Source organism: Musca domestica, unplaced genomic scaffold, assembly GCF_030504385.1.
Source record: "Musca domestica strain aabys unplaced genomic scaffold, Musca_domestica.polishedcontigs.V.1.1 20, whole genome shotgun sequence".
In the NCBI taxonomy this organism is placed as follows: domain Eukaryota; kingdom Metazoa; phylum Arthropoda; class Insecta; order Diptera; family Muscidae; genus Musca; species Musca domestica.
In genome coordinates, this window is record NW_026712250.1 from 6,155,842 (window position 1) to 6,171,524 (window position 15,683).

The 15,683-nt window shown below is 27.0% G+C and overlaps 1 protein-coding gene across 2 annotated transcripts in view; it reads right to left on the reverse strand.

Moving 5' to 3' along the window:
* Window positions 1–6,147: 6,147 nt before the first annotated feature.
* The window catches only part of LOC101895214 (fasciculation and elongation protein zeta-2), a 72,704-nt gene continuing 63,168 nt past the window's right edge, over window positions 6,148–15,683 (reverse strand). Inside the window, exons 2-5 of one of the 2 annotated variants that reach the window (XM_059122370.1) lie at window positions 12,646–12,674; window positions 12,289–12,576; window positions 11,920–12,225; window positions 6,148–11,850 (exon numbers count right to left, since the gene is read on the reverse strand). In XM_059122370.1, the coding sequence (XP_058978353.1) occupies window positions 11,768–11,850; window positions 11,920–12,225; window positions 12,289–12,576; window positions 12,646–12,674 (706 nt within the window). In that variant the 3' untranslated portion in view covers window positions 6,148–11,767. Of the gene's footprint in view, window positions 11,851–11,919; window positions 12,226–12,288; window positions 12,675–15,683 lie in introns of both variants that reach the window. The other variant, XM_005186664.4, reaches the window with a different exon arrangement.

Consider the following 15,683-nt stretch of genomic DNA (forward strand, 5'->3'; position numbering starts at 1 on the left):
TTTTCTTCATTTTTATATAAAATAAATTATTTTATTTTTATAACCATTTTTTAAAAATGAATTTTGTTTCGATTCGATTTTTTTATTTGTCGAAATTTATTAAATTTCTTTATATAAAACAAAAAAAAAAACAAATTATATTTGTTTTTTAAGTTAATCTTCAGGATACTTATATTTCTGATTTTTATAGATATTTTTCATTTAATTTTTTATTAATCATATTTTATGATTTAATTCTTTATTTTATTGATTTCCATAAATAATTTTTTTCTTTATTTTTATATTTTTATTTTTGTTTTACAAATTACTTGATTTCCAAATAATATGTATAAAAATATAATTGTAAACCCACAATTCTATTATAAGTCCGCCCAACAACAAGCATCAAACTGAAAAAAATAATAATAAAATTACATTATTTTTTTATATATTTATTTTATTTTTAGTTCAAAACTTGTAATGTAATGCACCTTATTAACTACAAAATTAATTAAATAAACTAATTTCTTCATTAATAAACAAAAATATTTAATTTATTTTGTATTTTATCAATCAAATATATATTAAAAATATATAAATATAAAAAATAGTCTTTAAAAAATACATGAAATAGTCTGTAGTTATTAAAACGATAACAACAACAAGAACATGCAACACGATATGTAGTATATAAATAACAAATATAACATAATTATATATAGCAAAAAAATTAAAAACAAAAAAAAAAGAGATGAAATAGAAGAACCGACAATGGCAAAACGTTTACAATGTGAAGTAAATTAAAATCAAATTAATTCTAATATTATTATAATTATGGAACGAGAAAAAATAAATATGAATAATAATTATTTGAAAAAAAAATCGTCAAAATATATTAAATAAATAAATAAAAATATTAAAATAAATACACAGTATTGTATTAATAAAAATAATAATTAAAAAAAACATTTTAACTTTATTGTTGGAGGGAAAAAACTATTTCTTGAGAGACAATGGGTAAGTTTTTATTTGTTTAATTTATTATTTAATTATTATTATTTATGTGGCTCCTAATGGCAAATATAATAAAATCCAGCAATTCCTTATTTGTATGCTAAAGTTAATATTGATTTTGAAAACTATACATTTCAGGGGCTGGATTTTGGTACCATGCAATTATGAAATAAAAAAAATAATTTCATTACTAAATTTTTCATTTAACATTCCCATCCATTAAAAAATCTTTCATATCACATTTTCATAGAACAATAATTGATCCCCAGCTTTGCATTTTCATTTGCTGTATTATGTAGAATGACGTCATACCTCCATAACGGGTGACTATTGTACAATTTTCGCCAATTTCGAAGTGGCATAAAAGAGTATTTATCCTCTGAAATGGCTCTATGCCACTTAATTTTTATTAAAAAAACGCAAGAAGATTGAAAAATATTTTAAATAACGACAATGTTGGCAATGCTCCTCCATATAATATTTTATTTGGTATGGCAATACTACCCAAGCTATATACCACCACAAACAAATACTACCTGATATGGTAACACTCTGTTTCATAATTTCCCCTTCGCAGCGAAGGTTATATACAAAAGCAGGCGACTATGAAAGCATTACTTAATATATCCCATTGTTATTGTGTCTCTGCTAACTAAATACTAGTAAAGTGGTTTATGGCAAAGATAAGGAAATTTTTTGCAATCCCTCTAGGAATTGCTTTAATTTATTCCCATTTGACAGATGGCGCTATCATCAGGTAAACTTAATGACAGCGTTGCCGTTTAATATTTCTCTAAACAAAAATAGGAGAAAATTATCAAACGCCAGAAAAAATTACCAAATAATTCTTATTTAAATTCATTGATTAATTGATTTAGTCAAAGGCTTCAGATTCTCTTCAAATTCCACACATCCCAATATTTCTTCCAGCGCAAGATCTGAAATGAAATGTATATCGATTTTTCCAGGGATCATTCTATGAACTTGAGTTTTTGAAAAATGTTTTTTCGGAACACCTTCAAAATCGTGGATTTTCAAAAAATATTTTTAAAGTCAAACCGACAAACGTGGATTTGTTAAAAATAGTTTTTTGGATTGGATTGGATTTGTTAAAAATAATTTTTTAAGTCAAAACGACAAACGTAGATTTTTTAAAAGAATTTTTAAAGATTTGGATTTCCAAAAAATATTTTTTAAAAAATATTTAAAGATTTGGATTTCCAAAAATATTTTTTAAATCAAAACGACAGACGTGGATTTTTTTAAAAATATTTTTTAAATCAAAACGACAGACGTGGATTTTTTTAAAAATATTTTTTAAATCAAAACGACAGACGTGGATTTTTTTAAAAATATTTTTTAAATCAAAACGACAGACGTGGATTTTTTTAAAAATATTTTTTAAATCAAAACGACAGACGTGGATTTTTTTAAAAATATTTTTTAAATCAAAACGACAGACGTGGATTTTTTTAAAAATATTTTTTAAATCAAAACGACAGACGTGGATTTTTTTAAAAATATTTTTTAAATCAAAACGACAGACGTGGATTTTTTTAAAAATATTTTTTAAATATTTGGATTTCCAAAAAAAAAAATAAAGTTAAAACAACAAACACGGATTTTTAAAAAATAATTGTTCTCGTCAAGCCGATAAACGTGGACTTTTTAAAAATAATTTTTAAAGTCACGCCGACGAACGTGGATTCTTTACCAATATACACACGTGGATTTAAAAAAAAAAAATAAAGACAAACGTGCATTTTTATACCCTCCACCATGGGTAGGAGGGTATATTAACTTTGTCATTCCGTTTGTAACACCTCTAAATATTCTTCGTAGACCCCATAAAGTATATATATTCATAATCAGCATAAAATTCTAAGACGATTTAGCGATGTCCGTCTGTCTGTCTGTCCGTCTGTCTGTCTGTCTGTTGAAATCACGATAGAGCCCACATTATTTGACGTAGACCATTGAAATTTGGCACAAGTATGTGTATTGTCCCTAGGATGGTTGGTATTGAAAATGAGATATATCGGTCCACGTTCTGGTATAGTCCCCATATAACGGTACCTCCCGACATTCGGTATTTTGATGATTTATGCCACATTTTTTCACGGATTTATCTGAAAATTGGTATTTGTAGGTCATGACGGGTCCCTGAGCGTGTGGCTAAACATTGCATGTATAGGTCCACGTTTTGGTATAGCCCCCATATAACGGTACCTACCGATATTCGGTATTTTGATGATTTATGCCACATTTTTTCACGGATTTGTCTGAAAATTGGTATTTGTAGGTCACAACGGGTCCCTGAGCGTGTAGCAAAACATTGCATGTATAGGTCCACGTTCTGGTATAGTCCCCATATAACGGTACCTCCCGATATTCGGTATTTTGATGATTTATGCCAAATTTTTTCACTGATTTGTGTAAAAGTTGGTATTTGTGGGTCATAATGGGTCCTAGCTCGTGTGGCGAAACATTGTAATTATAGGTGCACGTGTTGGTGTAGCCCCTATATAACGGTACCTCCCGATATTCGCATTTTAATGTTTTTTGCCACATTTTTTCTAATGTTCTTTTACCCTAGGGTGGAGGGTATTAAAAGTTTGGCCCGGCCGAACTTAATGTTTTTTTACTTGTTTTCAAAATAATTTTGAAAGACCAATCTACAAACGTGGATTATTTTCAAAATTATTTTTAAAGTCAAACGTGATTTTTTAGAAATAATTTTTAAAGTCAAACCGATAAACCTAGATTTTCTAAAATAATTTTTAAATTCAAACGTGCTTTTTTTTTAAAAAAATTGTAAATTCAAACGCGTAAACATAATTTTTAAAGGCCCATCTACAAACGTGGATTTTTTTTTCAAAATAATTAAAATTTTTTTAAGTACTTTCAAAGTCAAATCGACAAACGTGGATTTTTTTCATAATAATTAATTTTTTTTTTTAAAAATTTTTTAAAGTCAACTTGACAAACGTGGATTTTTTTCAAACTGACTTTTTTAAAGCTCATCTACAAACATGGATTTTTTCAGAATAATTGAATTTTGTTTTAATTCTTTTAATGGCAAATCTACAAACGTGGATTTTTTTCAAAATAATTTTTAAAGGCCCATCTACAAACGTGGATTTTTTTTCAAAAAAAAAAAATTAATTTGTTGTTTTAATATTCCTTAAGTCAAATCGGTAAACGTGGATTTTATTCAAAATAATCTAATTTTTTTAATATTTTTAAAGTCAAATTGACAAACGCGGACTTTTTTCAAAAATTTTTTATGCATTTATAAACGAAATTTTTTTAAATAATATTTATGCATAAACTTGGACTTTTTATTTTTTAATATTTTTTAAAAATATTCTTTCCAGAATCTATGACCAAGGAGATTATTTTAGAAATATTTCTAAATTATCAAACTGTCTTTTTTATATTTTTTCAGCCCCTTTAACAAATGTTGAGTGAAATATTTTTTTAAGATTTTTTCCCCATTTTTTTATTTGACCCAAAATAAAAGATTTGTTTTTTTTTTAATTTTTTATTATTTTTATTTAAGCATTTTTTATTAAGATTTGTTTCTGTTTTATTTATCAATTTGTTGGTTTTGTTTTCTTGTTCTTGTATATATAGAGAAATTGCATTACATTCATTGTTTTAATATTAATATATAATATAATATTAAAATGGTTTTTTATTTTTAATTTTCGATTTGAAAATGTCATTTTTGGATCATAGATGTTATATATTATTTTATTTAATATATATTAATGTTTTTCTTATTTTTTTTTTTTTCAATTAAATCTAATCAACATGGACTGAATGATTTGCCTTAAATTTTATTATTTTCTTAATTTTTTTTAATTGTATATTTAAGTTTTCTTTTGATAACACATTTGTTTTTGCTTGAAATTTATTTGTTTTTTTTTTCTTCTTGCAAATGTATATATATTTTTTTAATTATAAAATACACACATACAATTTATTTTTGAATATTATTTGAAGGACCTAAGGTTTTTTTTCTTTTATTTTTTTGAGGAGTGATATCAAGCTTTTATTTTAGGTGTTTTGCTGGCTTTGCTGCATTTGGTGGAGTAATGGTTTTTTAAATTTTTTAGAAAAATTTTATTTTGTTTAAGTTTTTGTTGGTTTATGGATTAAATATTGAAATATTTTGGTATGGGTGTTGTTGACTTTATCATATTTTGTGATTGTGATGGTGCATTGGTTTTAACTTGATTTTGTGATGTGGGTTGGAATTGGATTATTTTGTAATATTTTTTAAAGAATAATCTAAAATGAAAAAATAGCAAAAAATATTAAAATAAAAAATAGTTTGTTTATGAAAATTTTGAGGAAATAATTTAAGTTTAAGACTGGATTTATTTAAAGCATATTTTCGAACCTAGAAAAAAAATTCTCTTGGGAAAATTTTGAAATTTGTTATGAGACATTTTTGAAGGGGTTTTAAAAGATTTTTAAATTTTTTTCCATGAAAATTTGGCACGTTAAATTCAGAAAAATTCTGAATATTTTTTAAAAATATATTTTAAAAGATTTTTTTTCTAAAAAAAAAAAATATAAAAAAAAATCCTGGAAAATGATTTTAAAATTTGAATAGTAATCCATAAACAACAAAATCTTCAAATTTACTATTTAGATAGTAAATTTTAAAATCATTTTCCAGAATTTTATTTATTTTTTTTTTTTTGGAAAAAAATTTTCAAAATATATTTTTAAAGAATATTCAGTATTTTTCTGTATTTGATGTGCCAAATTTTCATGGACAAATAAATTAAAATTTTAAAATCATTTTACAGGATTTTTTTATTATTATTATTTTTTATTTTTTTTTTTTTGGAAAAAAATTTTCAGAATATATTTTTGAAGAATATTCAGAATTTTTCTGTAATCGACGTGTCAAATATCCATGGACAAATAAATTAAATTTTTTTTAAACCCCTTCAAAATGTCTCATTAAAAGTTCAAAATCTTTCCACTTTTTTTTAATTCGGAGTTCATTTGGAAAAGAAGCCCACACCAAATATGCCTGATAATCCGCTTAAATAACGGCGGAACGCGGAACAAAACTCAAAATTATTTTTTTTTTTTTGTTTTTGTTCATTATTGAAATTGAAATTTCTATCTAAATTTCTTCAACAATAATTTGAATTTCAGAAAAACAGTCTCAAACTTGAACTTTTTGTAGAAAAATAGATGCAGATTTTATTTTTTGGCGAGTCCCAAAAAATGTCCCAAACTTGGACTGGATTTAAAAAAATAGATGTAAATTTTTTTTTTGGTGCGATTTTTTTTAAAGAACGAATCAAATTATTTTTTGTTTTGGAGATTTTTTTGTTTGAAAAAAAAAATGCAAATTTAATGTACACATGTATTTATTTGAAAATAATTATTGGTTTCATGTTTTTATATATAGCATATGGCAACTATTGTTTTTTTTTATAAATATATACTATACAACTTATAATGAATAATTAAAAAAATATAAATATAAACAAGAAAAAATTAAAATAAATTGCATTAAAATATTTTTTTATATAGCAGACAGATAAAGCACTTTTTGTAAGAAGAAAATTTTTAAAAATATTTTATTTATTTATTTTTAAAAATATTTTTTTTTATTTTGAAAAATAATTTTTTAATTTTTAAAAATAATTTTTTTTATTTTGAAAATATATATATATTTTTTTTTTAATTTTTTAGATTGTTATATAAATAATGATAATATCAAGTAGAACATCTTTTGTTTTTATGTTTATTCATTTAAAGCTTATACCTATAATTAAATTAAAAAAAAATATACATCAACACACAATTTTACAAAGATTGCAAAAAACAAATAAAAACAACTTTTTACAATGGAAAATAAAAAAGAAAAATATAATTTTTATACAACAACAAAAAAAATTTGATAAAATTACAAAAAATAAATATTGCAAAATAATTGTTTTAAGAAGCTTGGAAACCAGAAATGCAAATTCGTTTATTATATCAATTTTTTGTGATTTGTTTTGTTTCGTTTTTTTTTTTTGTTTTTGTATATAAATATTTATCAACAATTATTATATTAATTATATTTTTATTTATTTTTTTTTGTTAATAAAAAAAGCATTTTTGCACACTCAGTTTTAATTAAGCTTCAAAATAATTAAGATTTTTTTTGTGTATATTAGAATAAATATTTATTTTTTTATTAGGCTGAGTATTTGAAATTTATAATGGGTTTCTGTTCAAAAAAAAAAAAAAAAAACTGATGTTAGGTTGGAAGGTCAAAATAGGTGTTACATAGAGCAAATGCCTTGTTTTCTAACTATTTTAGATTTTTAAACAAAAATCTTTCTTTTTTAGATTTTTTCAAATCCCTATTTTAAAAGCTCCATATGTGGATTTGAATTTTTTTAAATAAATCGAAGCCAGTTTCTTAAAAACAATTTTAAAGAAGGAGCTGAAGATTTTTTTAAAGAAAATTTTTAGGAAGCATTCGGAGTCCCTTACATGCATCTATTTCACAATTTTAGAACACTTGAAGAACTTTTTTTATATGTTTTAAAAGGTTAAGATTAAACATATTTTCAAAAGTATTAATAATTGAGACATTTTTAGATTTGAAAAAAAAAAACGAAGCTCCTACCCATTTTCTTAAAAAAAAATTGAAGAAGGAGCTTAAGATTTTTGTTTAAAGAAGATGTTAAGGAAGCATACGGAATGCCTTACTTGTATTTATTTGAGATTTTTTTATATGTTTTGAAAGGTTAAGGTTAAAAGTGTTTTCAAAAGCATTAATAATTGAGAGACATTTTCAACAACAATCCCTTTGATTACCTTCCATCCTAAGTATAAATGTTGTTGTTTCAAAATTTCTTCTTTTTCATTATTTTTGTTAATTATGGTTATCGTTATTATTTGTTTAGAACAAATTCCAGTTGGTTTTCATGAATGCTTTTTTCTGAATATTTTTTTTATCTTTCATTTTCATTTATTTCTTTTTTTTTTAATTTAGAAAAGAGAGAAAGAGGGCAGTATAAAATACTTATTTGTTCTTGTTTACTCCTAGACTTTGAAAACTGTATTTGATGAGTTTTTTTTTTATTATTTTTCTTAAGAAAAGTTTCGGAGATTTAAGATAATAAATATTTATCTAAAAAAATTATTATTTTTCCAAATGTGTTTAAGCATCCATTTCTTTTGGTTTAGAATTACAATTGTCTTTTATTTATTTCTTTTGAAAAAATTTGTTCTAATTTTCTTTTGGTTTCCAGATAAGAGTATGATGGATATTGGAATTGGATAGGAAAGGTAATAAAAATATAAATAAACATTTAAAAATTTTAATAAAAATGTCTTCCATAGACCTTTGCTTGATTAAAAGAATGATTTTAATTCGATGGAGAGCCATTTAATTTAGTTTTGTTTAATTCGAAATATTAATAATAAGTAATTAATAATTTTTCCGATATCTCTGATATATTACCACTTAGAGCAAGAACATTTTGGGGATTTCAAATTCCTACATTCTTATTTCTTCTGAACATATGACCCTTAAAGTACACTATGAAAAATTCTCAAATTGTGAAAAATGTGTTTTTCGATTCTTCCCATATCTCTGAAATTTAGTCAGATGGAGCAAAACTATTTTCAAGAAATAAAGCTCGGACATTCTTCTTTCAAAAACAGTTCATTACATTAGAATACATCCAACACTTCAGAGGCTGTGATAACTGACAAATTGCTATGGGAAATTTCTAGGTCATTTTTAACTTTCCTTTTTTTATTTATTTTCAATTCGTACAGTAACCTAACCCATAGGACCATGGAGGGTTCAAAAAACTTCTTACATGACATGACGGAATTTTAACAGTTCCCACAAAAATATCTTTGGCCTTTCTTCTTCCAAATTAATTCATTTCATTTGAATACCCTAATTATTTCTGAAGATATGATCACTGAAAAAGCGTTTTGTTTAAATTGTAAAAATAGTCATTTCCAATTTTTCCCATATCTCTAGAATTTTACTAGGGAAATTCTTCTTTCAAAGCCAATTTATTTAATTAGCTTACATCTAACTCTTTAGAAGTTATGTCCTTGGAGAATTTATTGGCAAATTATGTTGTACATTGTGATAAAAGTAATTTTCAACTTTACCCATATCTCTAATATTTTACAAGTTACAACAAGATTGTGTACGTAGACTTAAAGAATATACTTTTTGCTTCTAGAATCAATTTTTTTTAGGATGTTTCCAGTACTTTAGGAGTACTGGATCTATGAAACGGCAATTGTTTCTAAAGAGCTGTTGGGACTTTCTAAATTATTAGACATTTCGGATATTTGATTAGTTTTAGCAAAAATATAACGTTGGTTTTGAAGTTTAGACATTCTTCTAAGCTTAATTAATTATTTTGGTTTAAATACAATCCATCCATCCAATTCCAAAATTGTGTCCTTAGAAAAATACATGGAAAATATCCTAATAATTGAAAAAATGGATACCTTCTCATTTTTTATGATATTTTGGATGTTGAATCCGCTACAATACACAATTTTCTATAGCTTACAAGTTCGAACTTTTTTATTTCAAAATCAATTCATTTGCCCGAGTTAAAACCATCACTTAAAAAGTTTTGGCCTTTTTCAAATGACTTAGAACAAACTTTTTAAGTAAAAAAAATAATATTCTCTATTTTTTAGATTTCTTGGATATTTCATCAGCTACAGTACAATAACTTTATACACATTTAAAGTTTAGACACTATACTTTCACAAGCAATTTACTTGATTGAGATAAATCCATTTCTTCAAAAGTTATGACCTCCACAAATGTCTTAGCAAAAACTCTTTATTGATATTTTTCGATTTTTACCATATCTCTGTAACTTGAGAATGTATAGCAAGAAAATCTATGTGGACTAATAGTGCTGACTTCATTCTTTTACAATCAAACTCATTTGCTTAAGATATATGCATTAAATTTTAATTTATGGTCACTGGAAAATGACTTATATAAACTTAAAAAAATCAAAAAATGGGACATTTTTCAATTTTTACGATATCTCAGGTATTTGATCATTTATAGGGATAAACATTACATCGATTTAAAGTTCAGAAACTTCCCTTTCACAAACATTTCATTTGATTTAGATAGATACACTACTTTAAGAGTTATGGTCTTTGGCAAACGACTAAGAAAAAACTCTTAAATAAATGAAATATTTTTCAAATTTTACGATATCTCGAGTACTTGAGAAGTTACGGAAAAACAATTAATATGAATTTAACGTTTAGACTTTCTTCTTTCTCAAATTCATTCATTAGATTGAAATATATTCACTCCTTTAGAAACTGTTGACTTTGGCAAATGACTGAAGATAAAATCAGAAAAAATTATACACTTTTTTAATTTTTTTTTTTCAATATCTCAGGTATTTGATCATTTATAGGGATAAACATTACATCGATTTAAAGTTCAGAAACTTCCCTTTCACAAACATTTCATTTGATTTAGATATATCCATTACTCTAAGAATTATGGCCTTTGGCAAAACCCAAAGAAAAAACTCCCAAACAAATGAGATGTTTTTCAATTTTTACAATATCTCGGGTACTTGAGAAGTTACGACAAAACAATTAATATGAATTTAATGTTCAGACTTCATTTTTTTACAATCAAATTCATTTGATTGAGATATATTCACTCCTTTAGAAACTGTTAACTTTGGCAAATGACTAAAGAAAAAATAAAAAGAAATAAATGATATACTTTTTGATTTTGACGATATCTCGGGTATTTGATCAGTTACAGAAAAAATAATTACATGGATATAAAGTTCGGACACTTCTCTTTCACAAATATTTAATTTGATTTAGATAAATCCATTACTTTAAGAGTTATGGTCTTTGGTAAATGACTAAACAAAACTTTTAAACAAACGAGGCACTTTTCATTTGTTACGATATCTCGGGTGCTTGAGAAGTTACAGTTAAAAATGTATATGGACTTATAGCTCTGACATTCTTCTTTCAAAATCAATTCAATTATTTAGGATATAGCCATTATGATGGAAGTTATGGGCCTTGGAAATTACTATATTTATTTGCCAAATTTGGGACATTTCCGAGACTTTTAAATGTAGCAAAAATTCCACTTTTTCTGGGAAGATGGGCTAATATAAATCGTGGCAAGTTAAATATTGGACTCTTTTCTTTCTTAATCAAGGATCTACATTAATTTGTTACAAAAAAGGTAGCAGAATTTGGGGTCAATTTTTTTTGAAACTTTTTTTAATTTGTTTCCATAACCGTGGAAATTTGAAAATGGTTTCTTAAGAAGAATTATTTGAAATATTACATCAGAGTTGTATTTTTTACACAATTTACTTCCTCTCCAATTCCAATATACATCATATTCTTAAGATTACTTATTATTTCTTCAGAGTTTTAAATATAATAAATTTTTTTCTTTTATCTTTTTCGAAGTTGATTTTTTATATATTTTTCTTTATGATTTTTTTGTTTGTATAATTAAATTAGTTACTATTCTCTAGACAAAAAAAAAATCGCATTTCTTTTCTTTTTCTTAAAAAGATGGGGAATAAATTTAATTTAAAAAAATAATAAAAAAAACTTAAAACTAGTTTCTTGTGTTTTTTTGGATTAATTTGTTGCTGGTTTTATGCTTCTATTAATGCTATTCCGTTTAAAGGGGGAAATATGCTTTGTTTGCTTTCTTGCCGCCTGCCGGTATCTTCTTCATTTATGTGGGGCAAAGGACCTTCAAAATGTAATCTGTTAAGAGAGTGGGCACCGTGGGGCTATCCTCGTTGATGGCTTTCAAGACTAAAGAGAGGAAGAGAATACATTTAGTAAATTCGAATTTGTTTCTTGGTACAATCTCCTCCAACTTACTTTTTATTAAAACTTGTAGATTTTGATTATTTGGTGTGCCATTCTCCATGGTATAGGGTATGACTGTGGTCAAATATTTCGGCTCGGGACCCTGGAATTTACCCCTCTTCTTTTCCACATGATATTGGCGACGTTTGTTTTGTACTGCCAGCAGTATTGAAATGAATGAATTCTTCAATTCCTTTTCAAATTCCAATTCATCGCGCAATGCCAATTCATTGATGAGGGTCTCACTTAGCTCCTGGATCAATACCTCCATTTCCATGTATAGCTCATTTAACTGGTTGATGGAGAGATACTGCAACTCTGTAAAGGAAAAATAAAAATGTTTAATATTTGAATATTTTTTTTCAAAGAAGAACTACTTACTTTCCGCATAGAGAGGTGCCCCCAATACCTCCTTGGCCTTTTCCATCACTTCAGACTCACATGTGGTGGCCTCATCTGTGGGACTCTCGGCCTCATCGATAATATATTCAATTTCCTTGATAACCTCTTCGACACTTTTGATTGGCTCCTCCGGCTCATTGTTGAGGCCATGCAAAATCAAGGCATGCATATCCAAATCATTGGCAATGGCTTCATCTTCACTGTTCAAATCATCGGCTGGCGTTTGGACATCTGAGGAACCTCCTTGTTTGTTGTTGGTATTCTGACCTAAATTCAAGGTAGGCATATGCATTTTACGTGTATATGATTTGGACCAATCAATGGGTAAAATATTACCAAAATTGCCAGTAATAGTCCACCACATTCTGTAAAAGAAATAAAGAAAAAAATTGGGGGTTAGAAAATTGTATTTAAATGGAAATTTTTATAGAAATGATAAAAAATTAAAAAAAGAAAGAAAATTCCTCTGAAGCTGCAGAAAAACTTTTATAGAAAAAAATTTGCCAGAATCTAGGGACCAAATTTTTGGGTGTAGAAAAAATCTCAGAAACATTTTTTTCTTTAGGAAAAAGTTCGGACAGCAACTTTTTTTGTTCAAAAAATATTCCAAAATTCCGGGACAAATTTTGCAACCTCATGGCAACCCTTAAAAACTCACATACCAACCGCCACCCTCCTTAGCAAGATATTTATCTGGCATTCCATCATAATTATGGCACGACCCATCATTAGAAATGCATTCAAGGAACAGGAAGTCTAATGTCACAACACACTACTTAGCAAATATTTGTCAAATGACACACACACACACACCCACACCCACACCCGTACGAACAAGGAAGGACCCAAACGACATATGAATGGCTAAATGCATTTCCATGGAAAATCCTGAAGGCAACAAGAAAAAATAAACAGGCCAACAATTGTGTTGCAAAACAAGAAGAAAGAAATTCCAACAAGAAAAAAAATTATAAATAAAAAGGACGAAAAAAAAAATCCAGGATAATGTGTAAACAGATGGGATTTTTCATGTCGAGAGAGAAAAAAAGGCCAACAATTTACTTGTGGCGTAATTTCCACTCTTTGTGAAAGTTTCTTCCCCGCACAACCACCAACCAGTCAAGACATCGTCATTGGCAACGACGTCGACGACGATGATGATGGTGGCGGCGTTGACGAGGACAACAACGGTCATATTCTGATTGTAAGCCACACACACACACACACACAAAAGGAGTGTACAGGACAATGAACTTATAATCTGATATATGGGCCAGCGAGAAAATATAAAAAGAATATATTTTATATTTAATGCAGAGGAAAAGTGGAGGGATATGAATGGAAGGAACACTGTTTCATAAATAATTTATTTTCTGGTGATTTTTTTCAAGAGGAAAAAAATCATTCCCAGTGTCTGGGGATTTTTTCTATAGATAAAAATTTGTCCCCAGTTTCTGGGGATTTTTTTCTTTAAAAAAAATTTGTCCCCATTTTTTGAGGATTTTTTTCTACAGAAAAAAATTTGTCCCCAGTTTTTGGGGATTTTTTTCTATAGAAAAAAAATCGTCCCCAGTTTTTGGGTATTTTTTTCTATAGAAAAAAATTCGTCCCCAGTTTTTGGGGAAAAAATTCGATCCCCAGTGTATCTGGGGATTTTTTCCGTATAGGAAAAAATTCGATCCCCAGTGTATCTGGGGATTTTTTCCGTATAGGAAAAAATTCGATCCCCAGTGTATCTGGGGATTTTTTCCGTATAGGAAAAAATTCGATCCCCAGTGTATCTGGGGATTTTTTCCGTATAGGAAAAAATTCGATCCCCAGTGTATCTGGGGATTTTTTCCGTATAGGAAAAAATTCGATCCCCAGTGTATCTGGGGATTTTTTCCGTATAGGAAAAAATTCGATCCCCAGTTTCTGGGGATTTTTTTCTATAAAAAAAAATTCGTCCCCAGTTTCTGGGGATTTTTTTCTATAAAAAAAAATTCGTCCCCAGTTTCTGGGGATTTTTTTCTATAGAAAAAAAAATTCGTCCCCAGAATCTGGGGATTTTTTTCTATACAAAAAAATTAATTCACAGTTTCTGGGATTTTTTTTTTTTGTTTTTTTCCCAGTTTCTGGGGATTTTTTCCTAAAAGAAAAAATATATCCCCAGTTTCTGGGATTTTTTTTCGTATTTTCTACTTTCTTTGGAAATGGTGTAAACAAAGTACACACCCATATGACAATGTGTACATATTCACACATAAATCTACCGAGGACCTCAGGATGCCGCAAACAATATTTCATAACGACATGCAATAGAGATTTGCTCATAGCCTTTGGATAAGTAGTCGAGCTATTGGTCACTAGGTAATTGAAGCAATAAATTCTCTTAAATTGAGATTAATGGCAGAAGGAGGTATCGTCGAAATGTTCATGGGGTTATTGCGAAAGCCCACATGAAATGATGGCTGGCTGGTGGTAGGTTGGCTTAAAAAATTTGCAAAAATAAACTCTTTTGTGGAAAACCAGAAATGAATTTTGTGTGGGTAATAGTTAGGCATTTATTAACATAAATATTGACATTGACATTGAAACTGAAATTTGTTGGTTATTGCAAGTGATTCAGAAAAAACGGGAGAAAAAATGTGAAAAGAAAAAAAATCCTTCCTTAAAAAATATAAAAAAAATGAGAATGAATATTTTGGTAATATTTTGGAGGGAAGAAGTCTTCAGTCCGATTTTTTTTTTTTTGTATAAAAAATTTTAGGAATTGGGGAACGATTTTTTTATAAAAAAGACCCCAAAAATTGGGACCAATTTTTTTCTATAGGAAAAAAATTTCCTTCCCCAGAGGATGGAATATTTTGAAGAGGATGGATATTTTGATAATTTTTTTGAGGGAAAAAGTCTCCAGTCCGAATTTTTTTTGTATAAAAAATTTTAGGAATTGGAGACCGATTTTTTTATAAAAAAAAGACCTCAAAAAATTGGGACCAATTTTTTTCTATAGGAAAAAAATTTCCGTCCCCAGAGTATGGAAATTTTTTTCTTTTCTAAATTGATTTTCCTTTTTTTATCCTAAATTGACCCCCCCTTCCCCCTCAAAACCATTGTAAGACAAAATCTATCTAGACATTTCTTTTATTTCATCATTTTTTTAAATCAAAATTTTTGACATAGAAAAGCTTTAATGTGTCTGTCATTCAAGGGCCCATTAAACGTAATGGTAGCTACTTTTTTTTTGTTAGGCATTTTTTTTTTCTTGGTCTCTTTTGCCTTCAGATGCCAGACGAATATTTGCCAAAAACAAAAGAAGATTGCTCTAATTTAGACGAGTTTTTTCTTCTACTATTTTCTTGTTGCCGTTTATTGGCCCAAAGCATGCCAGCCAA